Genomic DNA, 22,183 nt, shown 5'->3' with positions numbered 1-22,183 from the left:
AGAACTACAAGTAACCACCTCACAAGTGTGCTGTGAGGATTAAATTATCCAGCAGCTGATTTTTCTCTTTTAGCTCTCAGAATTTTCACAAGCAATACAAAACTGAAGGATACCACTCAGCACTGGCTGAATCAAGAAATAAGGTTTGTTCTTTGGAAGGCTGACAGAGCATCATGCCCAAACAAACCCAACCAATACCACATTAAGATTCAACAGAAATAAGAATAGCTTATACCTGCAGTACATAAATAGGAGATTACTCCTGCAACCAAGTCTATAAAAGATTCTCTGACAGTTAAGGAACAATGCCTCTATTTAATGTTCTAAAAGAACATTAAAAGGTATAAAAACTCAAAAACAAAAACAACTGAATTAAAAAATGGGCAAGGGACTTGAGTAGACATTTCTTCAAAGGAAATATACAAATGGCCAGTAAGACCTAAAAAGATGCTCAACATCAGTAATCATTAGGGAAATGCAAATGAAAACCACAATGAGATTAGGATGGCTATTATCAAAAAGTGTTATGAGAATGTGGAGAAACTGGAACCTTTGTACACAGCTGTTGACAATTTAAATGGTACAGTCACTATAGAAAATATTAGGATCTTGCCTAATATATAAAGAACTATAATTCTAATATAAAGTTGTAATATAAAGAACTCTTACAACTCAATAACTAAAGACCAAAGGATATGGAAAGACTTCTTCAAAGATGATATACAAGGGTCCTATAAACACATGAAGAGATGCTGAACATCATTAGCCATCAGAGAAATGAAAATGAAAACCATAATGAAATATAATTTCACATTCACGAGGATGGCTATACTTAAAAAGACAAATAATAAACACTGGAAAAGACGCAGAGAAACTGGAACCTGTTGCCGGGAGGAATGTAAAATGGTACAGCTACTCTGGAAGACAGCCAATTCAAAAGGCTAAAGAATTACCATTTGATCTTGCAATTCCATTCCTAGGTATATACAAAAGAAAAATGACAAATCAAGAATGTTCATAGCAGCACAGCTCAAATATCCATCATTAATGAACAAATACACAAAATGTGGTATATCCATACCATGGAATAAAAATGAGTAATGTGCTACAGCAATATGCTACAGCATGGATGAACCTTGAAAATATGTCAGATGAAAGAAGCCAACCACAAGTTTAATCAAGGCAGAGTTCTGTTTCCTTGAAATCAATTCTTTTAGGTTTCAGCCCTAGGGAAAAAATGTCTTTGGTGTAATACCTGCATGTGTGGAAATGAAATGAGAGGTACAAGGGGATTTGGTGGGTTGGGAAGCTTCAGTTGGCGCAGGTGCTCCTTGGATAGTCTTCATTTCATTACCCTCACTACTTTCCTCATTACTTCATTCTCGCTTTTTATACTTGTCACCTCTAAGCCTAGAGCCTCTCCATTATCAGTCAGAATAGGGGAGAATAGCTTCCATTTTCAATTCTGACTTTTCCTAGCATATTTTGGGATGTAGATTTCTCTACTACCACTTGCTCTTCATTATAATCACGTAGGCTTTCATCTTGTACTTGTAAAATCTATATCTCTACCACTTTTTATAGCACTTTGAGAAATTTATTTCCTTTTACTACTTTTTACATAAAAATTCCAATAGGATTTTAGGGTTTGGGGGTGTAAACATAGTTTTCAGTCTATCACCTTAAACTGGAAGTTTACTATCTAAATCTTAAATCTTTTCTTAGAATCAAGCTCTTTGAAACATCAAGACCCTCTTTCCAAATAACACCAAAATATGGCCATGGGTATAAATGCTATGATCTTTATTAGTCCATAAATAAAGTAGGAAGTATTCTTTACCAAATAAAGACAAATTGACAAATTTTTAAAAATTAAAAAAAAACCTAATTTGTATAGTTTTAAATACATGTTAACATTTATTAATAATTTCATTTGAAGTATTCAAAAGAATTGTACCCAAAGAATTTCCATGCACTAAACTAGAACCTATAACCACTGTCTTTATATATTTTCTCAATATAAACTTATTTTTACTTACAAAAATAATTTGTAGTATAAAATAGCACATCCCAAGTAGAAGTTATTAAAAAAATCTATTCAAATAAGGAATTATATATAATAAAAACTTTATTTCCCGTTTAAATGAGCCAACTAGAAATAGCTAAATCAGCAAAATAATTTAATTTGGTAATTCAGTAAAATAATTTAGGAAAAAACTCTACTTTCCTGAAGTATATATCCATCAATGCTGCATTCATCAATATCCATCAATCCAGGATTGAAATGGGAAATAAATGTTTATTCCTTATGGATCTTCACTCTCTCCCTCCCTGGGTTATATCATTCAGGCTTGTGACCTTTTACATGCTGATGATACTACTTATACACTAGTGATACCATCACTTAGATAACTAATAAACTTCATATCAAAACAAAATTCCTTCCCAAATGCACTCTGAACTACAGTAAGTGTAAAGGGCATAATCAGTCACCCAGCTGTTCATACAAAAACCAAGAGCCATCCTTTATTTCTCCTCTTCCTTCCTTCAATCTATCAATAAATCTTGTTGGTTCTACCGCCATCATTTATCCATTTTTTCCCATTTCCGCTGCAGGGCCCCCTGTCCCCTGCAATAATCTTCTGATTATCCTGCTTCTGTTCTTGTCTCCTTAGAATCCATTTATCCCTGAGCAGTTAGTGTGACTTAGATGATGCCATTTCTCTGCTTAAAATCTCCCTTAGAGGGTGCCTATGTGGCTCAGTTGATTGCGTGTCTGCCTTCAGCTCAGGCCATGATTCTGGGGTCCTGGGATCAACCCCCATCAAGCTCCCTGCTCAGCAGGGAGTCTGCTTTTCCCTCTCCCTCTGCGTCAAACAAATAAATAAATAAAATCTTAAAAAAAAAAAAAAATCTCTTTAGAAAAGGAACCCATCTCCCTACCAGGACCTGCAAGGCCTTTCATCATGATCTGACTCCTGCCTACCTCTCCACCCTCATCTTACTCTTTGCCTTTCTCACTTTCCCCAAATACATCAATCTAGTTTCTGATTTGGGAGCTTTATTTACATTTGCTGTTCCCTCTGCCCAGAATCCCTAGCTTATCCACATCACCTAAGCTATTTACATGACTGCTTCTTTGCTCTTAAATATCACCTTCTTAGGAGGGCTTCTCCAAGGTAGTTGCCATCACCTTTCTTATTTTTTGTATCCATCTATTATAATCTAAAAATAATCTTATATATTACTCCCACACACACAAGAGAAGCTCTCTTAAGGGCAGACTTACCTATCTTGTTTATTATTCTCTTCAATACTTAGAACATAACAGTTAAGAGATATTAAGAATGTTTGCTGAATGAAAATTTCCTAAACATCACTGAAGCAATATAGGTATTAACTATACTGAGTTTCCTTATTAGCGTATTATATTTTAAATTATATTAGTTAATTATAAATTATCAGTTTATCATAAATAAGTGGAGTTTTAACTTTCCACCAACAGAAAGATATTAAGATTACATGAGCACAAAGGAAGAATACACCACCACTGTGCTGTATCTTATTTCTGTAAGACAGGAACAGAGAAAAACACCCACAGACTGCAACCACTGCCTCTGGGGCACCCCAGACCTTCTTCCCTCAGCAGAGGTCCCAAAAGGAAAATCACATGTATCTGGAAGAGATGCATGTAGAAGACACCACCAGATTCTGTCCAAAGGAGGTAAGAGAAAGTAAACAAACATCTTTCAGGATTAAAACTCCAGACCAGACCAAAAGGGGGATTTTCACACCTTCTTCTACATGCTCTTTGAAAAGAAGTCCAGCGGATCAGAAAACAGGGGATAAAATTCACAAGAATCCCTCAGTGGATCCCTCACCCACCAAACAAAATTTCTTCAGAAAATGACTTGCTCTCAAAAATGATCTTGACAAAGGAACAGCTATGTAAGACATACTTAAAGTTGTACTTCAAGTAGTAAGAGGAGGATAAAAAGCCTCATATATATTGATGTATAAGTCAGTTATAATTTATATCAGTTATGAATACATCAACATATTGATGTATAAATCCCTGAAGAAAATGAATACAAACACTTCCATATGATACACTAAATCAACATATAGGACACTAAAGAGCTAAAGATCAGTCTATGTTTGAGAGAAGGGAGAATGGAAACAAACAAACAAAAACAACTGGAAGAAGGGAAACAAAGACGTTTCATAGCATTACAGAAAAACACAATGCATTTGGAAGAAAATAAACAATTTGTAAAAACAACAACAACAACAACCAAAAGAAAATCAGATGTAGTAGACCCGATTGCGGGAGTCGGGGTCTGGGATTCACTACAGTAATGTTAGAAAAATAAAAAAAATAAAAATCACTAGGAAAGCCAAATCAATGTTTATGCCAACAAATTTAATCTGGCACTTCTTTTTTTTTTTTTTTTTTTTTTAAAGATTTTATTTATTTATTTGACAGAGAGAGATCACAAGTAGGCAGAGAGGCAGGCAGAGAGAGAGAGGAGGAAGCAGGCTCCCCGCTGAGCAGAGAGCCCGATGCGGGACTCGATCCCAGGACCCTGAGATCATGACCTGAGCCGAAGGCAGCGGCTTAACCCACTGAGCCACCCAGGCGCCCTAATCTGGCACTTCTATATGTGATCTTTAGAGGTCTCTCTTATGAAGCGAGTATAAAGAGAATCTTGTTTTTTATACTATTTGCAGTACATAAGTGCCACCAATCATAACTAATGAATAGTGCCATTTTAAGACCTTAAATATTGCTAAATACATCTGTACAAACTTGTATTTCTGCCCTTTCTGAGGATAAATGCAAAAAAAGACCAGCAGGATTTGGAAAGAGTAGTTTCCATTAAAGAGGAAGAACACTTTGCTCTATATCTCTATTGTGATACAGCATTTCCTCAGACATGATTTTATCTGTTCTAAACAGTTACAAACCAAGAAGCAAGCAACAGATGCCACAAAGGAACTAAAGTTCAACTGGTGCATATGCAAGAAAACACACATTTTTAATTGTATAGCCTCAAGGTCCTCACTCATAGTCCTTTTGATTTTATTTCAGGCTGAATTCTAATACATTTGGCCATCTAGTTTCTCAGTGCACAGCAAATCAGAGGTAGCAAATTAGAAAATAGAAAAGACAGAAAACTATTTATTATTCTGAGAGCAGATGACCTAACAAAAAAAAGGAGATTAAAATACCATTGGAAGAAGGGGTTAAAAAAAATCTTAGAATCAAAAATAAAATTAAAAAAGCGTAGCTGGTAAAGTTTTATAATTACAACTTTGGGACTCCTGGGTGGCTCAGTCAGTTAAATGTCTGACTCTTGGGGCACCTGGGTGGCTCAGTAGGTTAAGCCTCTGCCTCTGGGTAGGTCATGATCTCAAGGTCCTGGGCTCGAGCCCTGCATTGGGCTCTCTGTTCAGCAGGAGCCTGCTTCCTTCCCTCTGCTCTGCCTGCCTCTCTGTCTACTTGTTCTCTCTCTCTCTCAAATAAATTAAAAAAAAAAAAAAAAAAAAAAGGTCTGACTCTTGATTTCACCTCAGGTCATGATCTTGGGGTCGTGTAACCCCTATAATGGTCTCACTTTCAGTGGAAAATCTGTTTCTTTCCTGTCTGTCTGTCCCCCCAATATGTGCACATGTGCTTGCTCTCTCTCAAATAAATAAATCTTTAAAGAACATAGTGCAACATTAATATGGTACCTCATATAGTGGCTTCCATGCACACTGAACTTTAAGTTCAAATAACGACCCTACATTTTTAACTCTGGAGCTTCTGACTTGGTAGACATTCATACTGTATTCAATACTCCAAAGGTGATTCTGATGCATACTGAGAAGACTGTCTTAATAGTCTAAGGAAAGATTATACTGTATTTAATATAATAGTTAAGAAATAAGTGAGAACTTATAATCTTTAAATGTGTTCAAAAAACTTTTTTAAAAAGTTTGGACATGTTGAAGTAATGTGGTACATTCATCTTCCAAGAGGAGAGGGAGGGCTAAAGGACACACCACCAACAGCCAATTTTGGAACCATGCAAATATAATGAATATATGTAATGATAAGTGAAGTAGAACACTCAGTAAGGCATGAAATAAAGGCAGAAACTAAATGAAGTTAAAGATACACAAAGAGAAACAGCTCTAATTAAACCACAACAATCTGGACAGAAAACTCCTCTCTACACAGTAGCATCTCCCAAACAAAATACTTAACACTTATACTCACCTTTCTGAAAAATCAGAATCTATAAATTCTCTAGCTCGTTTTCTATCACTAAAAAGAAAAAAAAAGATAGCATAAAAAGAACAGATATTTAAACACAATTTTATTTCACGAATAATTTATTGTAACCTGTCTAATTCCACAGCAAATACATCCAAACACAAAATCTAACAAATAGAAAAGATAAGTTTTATCACAGGACCGAGAAATCACAACATAATAAATTTTACCACAGGACCAAAAAGATCACAATATAACAACACAATCTGAAATGAGCTCAATGAAAACAGGAGAAAAATATTGCAGACTTAGAAAAGGCACAGAGTAGTATTAGTCACTATGGAATGACTGAGCAATCTTTCCACCTCCATTATAAAGCACTGCTGGGGCTGAAAATATCCAAACCCGGTCATCTCCAAAGTGGGCCAACACACCTGACATGGGTTTGGCTTTCATGTTCTACTCTCTCAAGGCTATGCAGAAATCCAAGGTAACTTTCAGATCCTATGTGGGATAAGGACTGAATAAAGGCCATGGAATTACAGGTGACTGTGTCATTTCATCTCCTTTGATAGTGAAAAAATATGTATACATATGAAACTCTTCTGTCTCTAATGTGTGTGTGCGTGTGCATGTATGCACACACATGAACATGAATATGGCTTGAAACACTTTGCCAGGATTATTTCATCAATTCATTTAACATCTTGGAAATAAGAAAGCTCTTACACAACCAAGATTTACTGTCTGCTTGCTAGAACTCACAATCATAAGTCAAAGACAGAACTACCAGTATAGTATGCCACCACAGAAATGACTTCTCAAGTAAACAAATAAGGTTTAAATCCTTTATCTTACGCGTTTTCTCTTATGGAAAGATGAAAGGCTCAAATGATAAGGAGCAGAGAAAGGCTGGGTAAGGGTATTTTACAGGCAGAAATGAAACATCTGAAAGTTTGATACTAAAAGTGGTAAATGAGGAGCACAAGGGATACTGCAAATTGTCCAGTGTTTGAAAAGGATCAAGAGAAAAACTCAGTAAAATTTTTAATATTTTTGGCCTCTTTTTCCTAGTTCCTTTTCTGATGTTTAAGGAAACAAAAATTCACAGGGGGAAATTCTGAGCCAACATTCAATATGTAACTCTTTTCTTAAGTTTGTTAAAACAATATAAAATATAGAATTCGCATCTCCAAAGCAGTTAAATGTCATAATCACAAAAAAGTAGTCCTTTTTCAGAGCTGAAAGATCAGAAGATTCTGGTACAAATTACTGTATTGTTTTTCTCTACCTAAAAATGGTTGCTCCATAAATGATTTATATCTAAGACATAAACTGAAATTAAATTAGGTAGTTTTAAAGGCAACACATAGTTTCTAAGGACTAGGCTAACATAAAACAAGAATGGAAGACAACACAGTGAGAGAAAAAGATCATAGCTTCAGAAAATGTTTTAAAAATGGTAACTTGCAACAACACTCTTACCCTGGGACCCAGCCGGTAGCTTCTGCTATGTGTGTCTGAGTAACCATTGCTGGTGCAGGGGTATATGGACTCCCAATCAGAACACTTCCTGAACTGGTTAGTCTCTGTGGTGTGCTTATAATCTATAAAGTTAGGACACAGAAAATAACATTCTTAGTTATTAAGAAATGCATATAGGCAGAAAATAATGTTGACTGCTAAGCTACATATAAGGAGGAAAACTCACTGCCAAAAATGCACTTAATAGCAATCATCTAAAACATAAGATTTCACTCACTTATATTCTATGATCTTAAAGCATTAGTAATTGAATACTGCCATGAGGTCACAATACAGGTTTCAGCAAATGAACAGCAATTTGGAAGGATTAAGGTGGCAACTAACAATGTTTTAAAAATTAAAAAAACCCAGAAAGCTGTCTTTGAAATTACAGACCTAACTGCAGTTGAACTTGAGGTACTAGGGCAAGAGTAAATCAGATCTTCATGTCCAAAATATACACAAAGACATCATACAATTTGGATTATTGTAACAAATGCGATTTTATCTTCTTTTTTCAAGAGCATTTCCTCATGTCAATAAATATTCTTCACAGACATTTTGAAGATAATGAAACATTTCATCATGTGGATTTGTTATCCCCTCCTGTTAGCTACATATGGATATTTAATTATCCAATATTATAAGCAATGCTGTGATGAACATTTTTGGACAATGACTTTGGCCTTAGTATCTATTTCCTAAGGACAGACTCTAGAAAGGTAACGGAACTAAGGATACAGACTTTTCAAAAAGCTTCTTGACAGGTGCTACCAAATTGCTGTCCAGGACTTCACTAATAAATAGACCATGTTTTTTCCAAAAATATTTATAATAATCAGTACAAAAGACAACTTAGCATTCTACTGATACCTTTATAAGTACTTTTGCCAGAAAAATAAGGGCAGGCTCCAGTGAGTAGGCCAATGCAACAGCATTGGCCCCACGTTGGTAATTGTTGAAGAATGAGCTGCTGGGAACACAGGGATTCTCCCTCTCTCTTTTTTTTTCTTTCCAACCCCGAGGCACAGGACTGCCCTCAACTGAGCAAACCCAGAGCTTCAGATCTTCTAAAGGGAAGAGATTCTATTTTCATATACTTTTGAAAATTTCCATAACAGCAAGGTTTTATTTAAGTACCAATTAAGAGAGAAAAGCATCTATGTGAGCTACACACAATTTTTAAATGACAGATCTTCAAAGGAAGTTCTATTTCTACTGTCTGATATAGGTCAAAATACTAATTTTTGTAGCCCTGATCAAATGAAACCTGATTCTGCAGACAGGTCTAATTCCAGTCATTAAGTGAGTTGCTAATTTGCTCCATAAGGAACAATGGGAAGGATTCATTTCCATTTCAAGCTTAGTTCAGCCTTCATTATCAAAGTTGCATCAACATTTATTCATTTACCAAATACTTAAGAACATTAGTTACCTCCATTTGTGTATGGCATTTTGCCAATTTGGAGCTAGGGAGATAGTACTATATACAAATGCCTAGGAAATCATTTTAGTAAGTTAATTCTATAGTTAAAAAAAGAGACAATAAACACTGTTAGATATCTGGAGAATTCTGACTCTCCACAATTTCCAGGGACTATTAAATGAGGAATTTAGAAGCTTACCTCATGAGGAAATATGAATACTAGATAACAGGTTTGCCTGTCCTACCCTTCTACACACCCACTCTACCTCTGCACCTCCATTTCAGTGAAAATCTTTAAGGTAGACCAAATGTTTGCAGAGCCTAGCGCAGTACTAGGAGATATTCACAGGAAAGGCACAAGAAATATTTGATGAACTGAGACAGAAGACCCAGCTCTTAAAATGAAAAAAGTAGCTTCTCTGTTCATTTATATGCCAGAAGGACTACATAAAATCCAGTAAGAAAATGCAATGAAGGGAGTTGGGGGAAATTGGAAGGGGAGGTGAACCATGAGAGACTATGGACTCTGAAAAACAATCTGAGGGTTTTGAAGGGGCAAGGGGTGGGAAGTTGGGGGAATCAGGTGGTGGGTATTGGAGAGGACACGGATTGCATGGAGCACTGGGTGTGGTGCAAAAACAATGAATACTGTTATGCTGAAAAGAGATTAAAAAAATTAAAATGGATGGAAAAAAAAAAGAAAATGCAATATAGGGGCGCCTGGGTGGCTCAGTGGGTTAAAGCCTCTGCCTTCGGCTCAGGTCATGATCCCAGGGTCCTGGGATCGAGCCCCGCATCGGGCTCTCTGCTCAGCAGGGAGCCTGCTTCTTCTTTCTCTGCCTGCCTCTCTACCTACTTGTGATCCATGTCAAATAAATAAATAAAATCTTAAAAAAAAAAAAATAAAGGACATAGTTCTTACCAATCACTACATCACATGTTTGTATGTCCTATAACATGCTGACCTTGAGGGTGAAGCTTAAGAAGGAAAATCTGAGTATTTGATCAGTCTCTGGTCTATTCTATTTCCAGAACAGGAGTCTCCACAAAGCAATTCTTTTTTTTTTTTTTAAGATTTTATTTATTTATTTGACAGAGAGAGATCACAAGTAGACAGAGAGGCAGGCAGAGAAAGAGAGAGAGAGAGAGAGAGAGAGAGAAGCAGGCTCCCTGCTGAGCAGAGAGCCCGATGCAGGACTCGATCCCAGGACCCTGAGATCATGACCTGAGCCGAAGGCAGTGGCTCAACCCACTGAGCCACCCAGGTGCCCCTCCACAAAGCAATTCTAATCATTCAAACTTACCCTTGAGATAGACTGCATTATTTGAGCAGTATTATTACTAAGTTCTTTTTCTGTATCTGTTATTAGTAGCCTACAGGTTCATTTTACCTGATTTAAAGGGCTTTGTAGGAAAAAAAAAAAGATGTAGAGAGGAAGGGAAATAGGATATAGGAAAAAACTGGTTATTATTTCTGAGAAAGGCTTTGGAAATGAACTGCTATGTTCTGGTTTATTTTTTCTTCCTCAATGTCAGAATGTCAGCTCACATTCTTTGCTGATCTGACGATGATTAGCAATATTCTGTTCTTTTCCCTTAGCCTAGTGCCTGCTATGCCCTCAATAGCAGAAATCCTCAATAAACATTTCCTGAATGAACAAACTGGAGGGATGATATACTTCAACTACAAAGACAAGTTAGAAGTTCATGTGAGATGCAATGAGTTCCTAAATTAGGACAATGACAGTGAACCTTAAACAAAATCAAAGAAAAGCCAACAAAACTTGATCAACTACTGAATACAGGAAAATTATATAGGTGATGAGTCAGATGTGTTTTATAAAACTGAACCTTAATTTTGAAATTCCAAATTGAAATTAGAGGTAAATTAGAGGTAATTACTATATTCAGTTGATCTGATAAAGAAAGTGAACATTTATTTTAAATTCTGGCACTTACCTTCCCCCACCCCAAAGAAATCCTTAATTTCAATGTAATCATGCAGTTTTTTTGACAACGGATTACAGCTGGGCTATGAAAATCATATAGTAATTGAACCTCATTCTGAAGGTTTTCTCCCTTCAATCAATATATCTTACATACTACTGCCACCTACAGTAGGAATAGCCAAGAAATTGTTACAGCCTTGTATGGTAGCTACACTGGTGGTGAACAGCATGAAGTACAGAGTTGTCCAAACTAATGTAACATTCTGTGTCAATGATACTTCAATTAGAAAGCAAGCAAGCAAGCAAAGCCAAGAGAGCTTCTGTATTCTTTTTTTTTTTTTTTTTTTTTATCACAAGCAGGCAGAGAGGCAGGCAGAGAGAGGAAGGGCAGGCTCCCTGCCGAGCAGAGAACTCCATGTGGGGCTCGATCCCAGGACCCTGGGATCATGACCTGAGCTGAAGGCAGAGGCTTTAACCCACTGAGCCACCGAGGCGCCCCAAGAGCTTCTGTATTCTAAAGGGAAAAAGACTCTACGTAATTATAAAGTATTACATTAAAGGACTTTATTATTTCACAAAATTTTAGTTTTACTGTAAGAAACATGTACTTTTTTTGATTATATGACAAGATACCTTTAAGTAAAGAGCAAGTATTCCAAACTAAAACAGTTACATTAAACTAGTTTCTATAAACACAGAAAACAACCTTTTTCTTAAGACTTTTTGAAATTTCTATCTACCATTAAGATCTGGCTAGAGATGTGAAATTTTTAGCGCAAACAGAGAAAGACAACAGAGAGAAGCAGGTTTTAAAAAAGAAAAAGGTTTTATTCAAGGGTTTTCCAACTTTAAAAAAATGCTTTTAAATCATGGTTGAGAGAGTGAAGGTGAGGGGACACTATTCAAAAGAAATAAACAAAAGAAGGGAGAAATGGCTCTAACTGGGATTCTACAACAATTAGGAAGTAAAAAAAAAAAAAAGCTCTCATTTCTATCTAAGAACTGAGAACTAGAAAAAGCACCTCAGTATTAAGGACACAAATTAAGATCTGGTTTAAAGAGGAACCCCAAATCTCCCTTCCTTCTTCTGACCTTTCTTTTGCTGTTTCTGAGGTTTGTAGTGATGAGGTAAGTAGTGTATAAGACTACTTTATCATTGTCAGAACTGAGGTATAACAGTAACTGCATGCACAGTAGCTCAAATTAACAACAAAAAGAAAAACTGTTTCCAAAAGAATTTGAGCCACAGCAGTATCCTTAAAATACTGACAGGAAATAGTCTCTCGAAACAGAGGACTGTGAAGGAGAAACTCTAAGAGTTTAGGGATGTTTATTTAATTTTGGTATTTATATAATCACATTTCAAAATACAGACTTTAAAGTCAGGTGCCTTATCTCATTTACACCTACTTTTCAGTGGCTGGTGAGAAGCAAAAGCTTAGTAAATGTTTGAAATATACCCTGAACTACCTTGAAATGGGGACACTTACCTGAACTTAAGTCCCCTGAGGTTTGGAGCTAGACTACATTCTTCACATAGTTATAGTAAATTGTGAGATATCTTTAGTTTGAATTCTGTAGGTAATTAACAGTCCTCAAGTGATCAAGAAAAATGTCATGTCTTGAATGTCTTAAACTCCTGAAGATTTGCTGAAGCCACTAAGTATGTTAAGATATATTTTTTGCTTAAATAATTCTGCATTTAACAGAGTCCACAATACTGAGTATCATGGGCAAAATTTATCCTTCCTGCTTTATAGATGAGACCACACGAGCACTAACAGTAAAGAGTTACTGTTCAAGCGTTTACAAACTTTTGTTAAAGGTGGCTGAGACCATTAAATTAAGTATAGTTTTCAGGGTAATTACATGCCACTTTGTTTAAAAGTAAGGCTTTTCTGAAAGTGTTATATACTTCAAGCTCTACCATAATTTTTTTTAAAAAAGATTTTATTTATTTATTTGACAGATCACTAGAAGGCGGAGAGGCAGGCCGAGAGAGAGAGAGAGAGAGAGAGAGAGAGAGAGGAGAAAGCAAGCTCCCTGCTGAGCAGAGAGCCCAACGTGGGGCTCGATCCTAGGACCCTGGGATCATGACCTGAGCCAAAGGCAGAGGCTTTAACCTGCTGAGCCACCCAGGCGCCCCAAGCTCTAGCATAATTAACGGAATGCTTCCAGAGAAACAGTTAAATATTTTCCACTTTTCATTCATTATTTCTACTGCTAAAGATGGATAGCTCTGGATATAGATTAACTGCTGGGTCATATTCAATTTATATGTGAGTACAAAGCTTAGGGCAGTAAAGGTTATTTTATAAGGAAAAAAAGAGGAGAACATAAAACACAACAGATTTCTAATCAATTTAATCAAACTAAAAACAAGAGAAGCCTACCATAGGGAGCAAGCAAAAACCTTGATATTACATATCCAGAAACCAGACTCAATTAAATGAAAATTAAACAATGAAGAGCACAACTGCCTTTCTTTTTCTCAAGACTTAATCAGATACATTCTGACAAAAAAAAACAAAACTTCTTAAAAAAGTGCATAAGTTAAGAAGTGAACTGGAATTTTTGTTCAGCATCTTTAGTACCATTATCTTTTAAATTAGTCTTGCCTGAGCAAAATGTCAAATTCTAAGATTTGATGGTTTTCTTACCATTTGGGGTCCAACATTCACATTTATTGGTCCTAAGGTTTTTGGTAAAATCTTTGTTGGTGAGTTGGTGCTGGAAACTGGAAATGCAACAAATGAAATGTTACCTGAAATGATATCAAAATACTAGGTTAATGTCCTGCAATATCAGGGTCCCCTTCTATCTATACATTCATGGTCCCAACCCCAGTTTTGTTTCAGTAATATATAATTATTTTATTTTATTTTTTTTTTAAAAGATTTTATTTATTCATTTGACAGACAGAGATCACAAGTAGGCAGAGAGGCAAGCAGAGGCCGGAGGGGGAAGCAGACTCCCTGCTGAGCAGAGAGCCCAAGGCGGGGCTCGATCCCAGGACCTTGAGATCATGACCTGAGTTGAAGGCAGAGGCTTAACTCACTGAGCCACCCAGGCGCCCCTATAATTATTTTAATAATTAAGTTAAAACAAGAAGACTTAGGGAAAAACCATTCTAATGATTGCTTTTTTTGTAGGGAATACAATTAGTTCTGCTAAATAGGAAAGCTGTAAAATAAATGGTTCACTCTGCCTGACAATTAATTACTAAACTTTTAATGGGTTTTTAGAGGAAAAAATATTTAGAGAATACATAATGCAAATCATAGCTTATGTCAGAGTTGAGAAATCTAGTTAGATCTTTATCAGACATCATAGAACCAAAAAAAGTATTAAGTAGATAGGAACTAAAATATCTATTAGAATTTATAGTATAATAGAAAATATTTACACTAAGAATTAACATGCTTGCAAATGAGTTGGTATTTAGAAAAAAATATGATGCTACCTAATGACACTGAAAACAGTGAGATGTGCACAGTGTTTTCAAGTGATATCAACACTTTAAATTTGAAATTAAGGTAGCTAAGTGCTACCCCAGAAATGAAACGTTAACTGATAACTTTCTGAATTGTGTCAACTACTTAACCACTCTGGACAAACTTGAGTTTATCAATGTTTTTCTTAATAATCTAATGTAACAAAGGAGATTCCCAGAAAGTATGTGAAAGAGATTCAATACTGAAACTCTAGGGGGAAAGACATTTAAGAGCAGGACAAGGGACGCCTGGGTGGCTCAGTTGGTTAAGCAGCTGCCTTCGGCTCAGGTCATGATCCCAGCGTCCTGAGATCGAGTCCCACATCGGGCTCCTTGCTCCACAGGGAGCCTGCTTCTCCCTCTGACTCTTCCTTCCACTCTGTCTACCTGTGCTCGCTCTCACTCACTCTCTCTCTGACAAATAAATAAATAAAATCTTAAAAAAAAAAAAAAAAAAAAAAAAGAGCAGGACAAAACCCCTCCTTCTCAGATGGCCCCCTTGTATCTCCAAGCACTTGCCCAGACTCCTTAATCCCCTCTTCTCACCTGATTCTCAGCAAATACTCCTATTTCCTTCAGTGAGGAAATCATGCCATCAGGCTATACTATAGCTTCTCTTCCCTGACCTGTGAACCTGTCTGCACCCTCACCTATTTTTACTTTTTTCTCTCTGAGTGGAAATTCTCATATAAATTATTTCTTTCATGTCTCTGCACGTCCTATCTTCTCAGGGGTCTCACTTATCAATTATCTACTGTCTCCTAGATTTTCAACTGCACCATCAGCTCCTCCCCTTCGGTTTCTTTCTGCCCATTTGCCCTGTATCATTTTTCCTCAATACCCACACTCAACAAGGTCTAATAGCCAAATCTGTTTCTCCTTCATGTTTTTGGTATATGATTGAGTCTTGGTAGATGATCATTACCATCCCAGTGACCCAGTCTAGAAATAATCAACCCCCTCCTCATTCAACTGACCACCATATCCTATGTATCTCCTTACTTTGGCTCCTTTATGTTGCTGACACTGGTTTAATTTGAAACATTATCAAATCTGATTCTAACACACTTACCATCTAACTCAGTGATTCATTATTGTGGCTGTGCAATGGAATTATCTGGGACTCAATAAAAAATACCAATGCTTCAGTCCCACCCCCAGAACTGCTGATAAAACTGGTTGGGAGCAAACCTGAGCATCAGACTGCTGAAAGTTGTCCAGAAGGTTCCAACGTGCAGGCAGGGCTGAGCACTACCACTCTAACTGGAAATGCTACTTCAAACAGTTTTGCTAGCCCCTCCACAAATCTGTAACAAACCAGTCTTTCAACTAGGGAAAACTGTTCTGGACACTCCCCTACTTTAGGCCTTCAAAGATTCTACAACACTTTCAATGCCTCCCTCAGATTCCTCAACATGGCACAACAGTTTCTATCTAGAGATCTCACCCCTGCCTCCCTTCCCAGCTTCATTCATCTTCAGCTACTCCCTCCACTCCAATCAGGTTAAATACTTTGCAATTCCAGAAAGGCCCCAGCTCAACCACTCTAGTTCTGGCACACACCTTTCCTTCTGCTGGAAGTCTCTCTCTCCTGGGGCTACTTTTACTGCCTAGCATTTAAAATGGCATTCCATACCATTTTCTAAGTCATTACTGTGTGCCAGAGTCTGTTCTAGAGGCTTCCCATATATACATCATCTTGCTAGTGCTTAGGAGAACAGAATAAAATGTATTATTACTGTCTCCATTTTACACATTTAGAAACTGAGACAGAATGAAGTTTAAGAATGTGTACAACATGCCAGAGATAGAGAGGAACACAGCCCTACCTCCCAAGCCTCTGCTCTGTTTGGTGCCACCTCCTCTTACAAGCTGTTCCCAGCCTCTGTGGTCTAGTTCCTGAATGCCCTTCTTCTGACTTTTACATAAAACCTATGATCATTTGCTTGTTCTAGCTATCATTTACATAGTTTTAAGTGGGTTATGTCTCTCAGCTTTGTATCCTAGCGCCTGGTTTAGTTCCTGGCACAGAATAGGCACACAGAAATATAAAACTGATTAGCAGAGATTGGAGCTATTACCTTTTCTAATCTGGAAGCCGTTATTTCCTGTAATATGGTGTAAACTGTATTTTTTTGTTACATTTTAACTGGTACCATAACTTACACTGATTCTGAAATAAATTTAAATGCTAGGTCTTTTATTATTTTGAACAACCAGGATATCAAATAAAGTTTCCTTCCTTTGTAACTATAAAGCTGATTTTTGTTTTTATATAATACACATACCTTACCAAGTGCTAAAGATAAAAGTTATTTTCAAACTTCCCAAATATGGTTATTCACCTATTTAAGAATTCACCCTAACTAGAGAATAATTATCTATGATTCTAGGGTGAAGGAGAACAGCTATATAATTGATAAACATGTGCCATCAACCTAGCCCCAGGCAGGACAGGCATGTGAGGAAGAGCACAGCCCTGCAAAAGTCTGGCTCTCAGATATTTTTTTTTTTTAATTGAAGTATAGCTGACATATAGTATTATATTAGTTTCAGGAGTACAACATAGGGATTTGATAGTTACATATATTACAAAATGCTTATCATGGTAAGTGCAGTTACTCTCTGTCACTACACAACATTATTACAGTATTATTGACTTAATATTCTCCATGCTGTATGTTACAACCCTGTGACTTATTTTATAACTAGAAGTTATACTTCTTAGTACCTTTCACCTATTTCATCTATCCCCAGACCCCCTCCCTTCTGGAAACCACTGGTTTGTTCTCTATACTTATGAATCTGTTTCTGCTTTTCTTTGTTCATTTAGTTTTTAACATTCCACATGTAAGTTAAACCATGTGGTATTTGTCTTCTCAGATGGTTTTAAAAAATGACTTTAGTGATGCTGAATGTTTAAGATGAGATCACTTCTGATAAACTGTTAAAGCAAAAATCAAAAACCAGCAAAAAGCAGTGAACAAGAAACACAAAAAAGACAAATTAAGGTTAGGGAACAGACTGACTCTGATTTTAAACCTGACACTAGAGGAAAATTAGGAATATAAAACTCAGGTCAAAACAAAATGAAAAACATCATTAAACCCAGATCTGCCATGCCAGTTAATACCAAAAGAATTTAGAGGGAACTGAATAAATTTGACAAATTGATTCTAAAGTGCATCTGGAAGAGTAAAGGCAGAGAACAGCCATGAAATTTTTAAAAAAAAGGAGTAACAGGGAAGAGAGGAACTTTAGCCTACCTAGATTTCAAAATTATTACACAGCTGAAGTGTCAGAAATAATGTGATATTGCTAAGAAGCAAATAAAAAAAGTGACAAAACAGAAATTAAAGTCCAGAAATTACTTCTTGTATATACAAAAATGTTATATATGGTAAAGGCAGCATTTCAAATCAATATGGGAAAGGGCGGATTACTTAAAAAAATGTTCTTGGTTGTGTATCTGAAAAATAAAACACTGTACATCAGCTGCACTTCAATAAAAAAAAAAAAAGGCACACCAGAAGAAATGTTTTTGAGATAAGAAACTGTCCACTTGGGTAAAAGAAACCTTGGATTTCAATTCCTCATCTTGTACAAAAATCAATTCCCGAAAGATCAAATATTTACACATAAAAATTAAAGACATAATGCCTGGGTGGCTCAGTGGGTTAAGCATCTGCCTTCGGCTCAGGTCATGATCTCAGAGTCTTAGGAGAGAGTTCTGCATAGAGCTCTCTGCTCACAGGGAAGCCTGCTTCTCACCCTCTCCTTCTCCCTATGCCCCTCCCCCCTGCTGATGTGCATGCACACGCTCTCTGTCAAAATAATAAAATCTTTAAAAAAATTAAAGCCATTAAAGTATTAAAAGAAGTTAATAATAGTTTTTGTAATTTGGGGATGAAGAAGCCCTTCTGAGCATGTTATAGAATTTAGAAATCTTAAGTGAAAAGAGACTGACAGATGGGACTATCAAAAAATAAATGTTTCCGGGGCGCCTGGGTGGCTCAATGGGTAAAGTCTCTGCCTTCGGCTCAGGTCATGATTCCAGGGTCCTGGGATCGAGCCCCGCATCAGACTCTCTGCTCAGCGGGGAGCCTGCTTCCTCCTCTCTCTGCCTGCCTCTCTGCCTACTTGTCATCTCTGTCAAATAAATAAATAAAATCTTAAAAAAAAAAATGTTTCCTAAATAGCAAAAGACCTAATATACTTGAGACAAACCTCAGACTTGGTAAACATATTTGCAATACATATGTCATTAGATTACTATCCTGAAAAACTTTTATTTACTTAATTTCCCACTTCTGAGTCAATAACAGTAAAAATACCTCAATACAAAAATAAGCTGAGGCCATGAAGAAACCCAAATGTCAATAATCACATGAAAAGATGCTTGATTTTAATTAAAAAAAATTACACTTAAAAAAAAAAAGAAAAAATTTCATGTACCAGGCTGATAAAGATTAAGAAGTCTGATAACATCCTGAGTTGGTAAAAATGTAGCATAATGGGTGCATTTACAAAATACTTAAACTTGGCACCTACTAGATGTTAAGTACTAATGCTAAACACTTATGCGTACTTGGTGCAAGGGACACTATCCCCTGCACTCAAGCAGCTAACACGTTGTTGGTGGGAGGGATATTGGACAGTCTTTTTGGAGGGCAGTCTGACAATGTAACTAAAGAGGAGTAATGGGTCTGGTCTCTTAGAGGACATCATTTTAAATAAGTGCTTTAAAAACAATTATACACATTTTAAAGTCTCTTTCCACTTCAACAAATGTCCTTTCAACTGCTCTCCATTGTCTAAGTGACAAGCTGATCCCTGGCCTCTGCATCAGCATCACAAGTAATTCCCAATAATGGGAAGACCCTCTCAGCAGCAATTCCTCTGCTGGATATGTATCCTAATAAACTAAGCAGATAAGAACAGTTATACACGTCCTAGAACTGCAACATTATAGATAAAGGCAAAAACCTAGAAACAACTTAAATGTATAAACACCTTTTGGTACATGTGTATGATGGAATATTACATAGTTCCTAAAACAGAATTTTAAGGACATTATTAGCCATGGAAAAATGTTCCCATTTTACGAGGCTATGATTAGTATGACTCCCTTTACCTAAAAACTAATAAAAAACTCATAAATTATATAAAGCATAAAAAGTATGGCAAGATAAACAACAAATGTAAGAGAGGTTAGCTCTGGTAAGAGTTTGGGGGAAATGTTTTAATTGTTTCATACTTATTCATTACTTGAAAAAACATCTTAAGAACATGCATATTTTATAATTTAAAAAGTTACTGCCATTCTGGAGGGAAAAGAGAGAGGGAGGGAGGGAAGAGAAATAGCATGAGATTCAGTCACAGCTATTTAAACAAGGTAAAAATCTATAAATGAGGTATTTGTGTTTTATAATTAGTAAAAATGAAATCTGCTTTGGAAGCAATAATTTTGTATAAGATGAGAAATAAATACCCAGAAATAAAAGCCATGCATTTAGACAACTGTTTACTTTCATCAAATCAACTAGGTTTAAGCAGAACTTTTTTGACTTAAAAGGACATATTTAAATTGGTTATAAACATCCAGTATCCCAACATTTCAGGTAGGTTAAGAGAAGTGAACCAAACCAAGTGTAAAGAATTTTTCCCAAGTACCTGGCCTTAATTCATAGCTCCTTGGCAACAGGGGCTTGATACTATCCAGAAGCCAATTCCTGGCAGTTGGTGTATTTATTAAAAACAAAAATCTAAAGACCTGCCTGAATCTGGGTTTTGGCAATTCTCTGCATTAACTAAATGAGATCAATCACCTGGGGAAGTGGCTTGGAAAAAGAGTTAAAAACTTAGCCAAATCTTGGCACAGGCACACAATTTTGGCTCACAATTTTATTTAGATTTTCTGAGTAATTAGAATCTTTCTGTTTTCCATTAGAATTGTCTAGACACCAAAGATTTCTTTCACTCATAATCCTTAAAGGGGTTCCTGTTCCAGTTAGTCACCTTCAATATGTCCAATTAAAATAAAAAATTCAGTGAAATAACTGTGGTTTGTCTACATGATGCCAATGTAAGTTATTTTTTCACAGTACTGACTTTCTGGAAAAAAAAAATTTTTTTTTTGGCCTGAATTAGTTTTTGGAAAAACCTTCACCCAAGCCTATTGTCACATCCTCCTAGAAGAATCAAATTAATAACTTACTCTAAGAAAGTGTATACCTATTTAATGGGTTTATATAATCTCAAATCAGAAATAGTGGTATATCCCATACACACACAGGGTCCCACTCCAAAGGAAAAGCTAACCTTCAGCCCTAAATAGTTAAGAGAATGACCTAGTTTGTGGTGGTGTAGGTGTTTGTCAAAGTCATATCATGCTAGGCTAAAGGGGTTAGGCTCCACTACATGCAAATTATACCTTAATAAAAAAGGGAGGGGGGAGTGACCTACGCAATTTCATACTTACTATCAAGAGGCTAATTACAGATTATACAATCCTTTTGCTTTCTTCCCTCAGATATTTACTTGCCTTATTCCCTAGCTTCCTTCTAGTCTCTGGTCGGTCATCACATCAGATGCCTGACCATTCTATATAAGCACTTCTAATTTACTATGATTCTTTACCAGAGCTCTTTTCTCTATGTGATGATATATGGCCTATTAATATTTCCTTGCTTAGGTGATGATGATGACTTATTTTCTTTATTCTGATTTCCCCAACTGCTTCTAAGTGCTTGGTTCTTGTCCTGCTGTTTTAAATGCCATGACTGGTAGCCAACTTGCCCCCTCCCCTGGGTGACAGAGATGTCTTCATGCTAAAGAGCAGACAGGTCACACACATGCACTAAGCTCTAGGACCTGGTCAGTGTAGAAAGAGCTCTTTCAAGGAATAGTGCTCCAATAACCATTTGCAAATACATCATCAGCTGGGAGAACCAATCTGCTAAACCTAAATCACTTGTGTGTGTGTATGTGTGTGTGTGTTTCCCATGATAGAAAAGGCAAGAGAAATCCAAATCTAGAAGGAAGAACAAAGGCTCTTGCTTATTTGGCCCCCAGATGTAGCCAATGGAGGTTTCCCACTACCCAAGCCAAAAGGCCTTTCTAAGTCCTGAGACTGCCAGCTTGCGAAAAGATCTTGCTAAATACTCTATTCTCAACATTATTTTATTTTCAACACTAAAAAAGTCCTCATTCCCTCTGTGTCCATTTCCATTCCTTTGATGTGCTTCCAAACTAGGTCCTCCAGAATGAAGGCTTCTCAACCAACCAGGGGAGAGAGTTGCCCTGACTACCCATCCACACATTTATCCAAGGCAGCCACACAGACTCAGGGACAAGAGGACCAACCGTGTTTTAATCACATACCAGACTCTCACTTCTCTCACAAAGGACAAGAGGGGGAACTCACCAGTAATCCCTAGGTGTTGGCGGTGAGTAAAAGCATCTTCCAGGCTGAATGTGAACCAAGAGCTAGATAGAAAATCAGCCAAGACTACAGGAGGGTATACACG

At 36.6% G+C, this 22,183-nt stretch overlaps 1 protein-coding gene across 11 annotated transcripts in view; it reads right to left on the bottom strand.

Annotated features, from left to right (window-relative positions):
• The window catches only part of TFDP2 (transcription factor Dp-2), a 175,494-nt gene that overhangs the window by 39,672 nt on the left and 113,639 nt on the right, over positions 1–22,183 (bottom strand). For 9 of the 11 annotated variants that reach the window (XM_059163887.1, XM_059163886.1, XM_059163888.1 and 6 more), the window contains 3 exons: positions 13,822–13,925; positions 7,748–7,869; positions 6,266–6,313 (listed from right to left, as the gene is read on the bottom strand). In XM_059163887.1, the coding sequence (XP_059019870.1) occupies positions 6,266–6,313; positions 7,748–7,869; positions 13,822–13,925 (274 nt within the window). The remainder of the gene's footprint in view (positions 1–6,265; positions 6,314–7,747; positions 7,870–13,821; positions 13,926–22,183) is intronic. The other 2 variants (XM_059163893.1, XM_059163889.1) reach the window with 2 other exon arrangements.

This window comes from Mustela lutreola, chromosome 2, assembly GCF_030435805.1.
Source record: "Mustela lutreola isolate mMusLut2 chromosome 2, mMusLut2.pri, whole genome shotgun sequence".
Taxonomy (NCBI): Eukaryota; Metazoa; Chordata; class Mammalia; order Carnivora; family Mustelidae; genus Mustela; species Mustela lutreola.
Note: the sequence above shows the minus strand (reverse complement) of the source record. Positions and strands in the feature narration are given on the sequence as shown.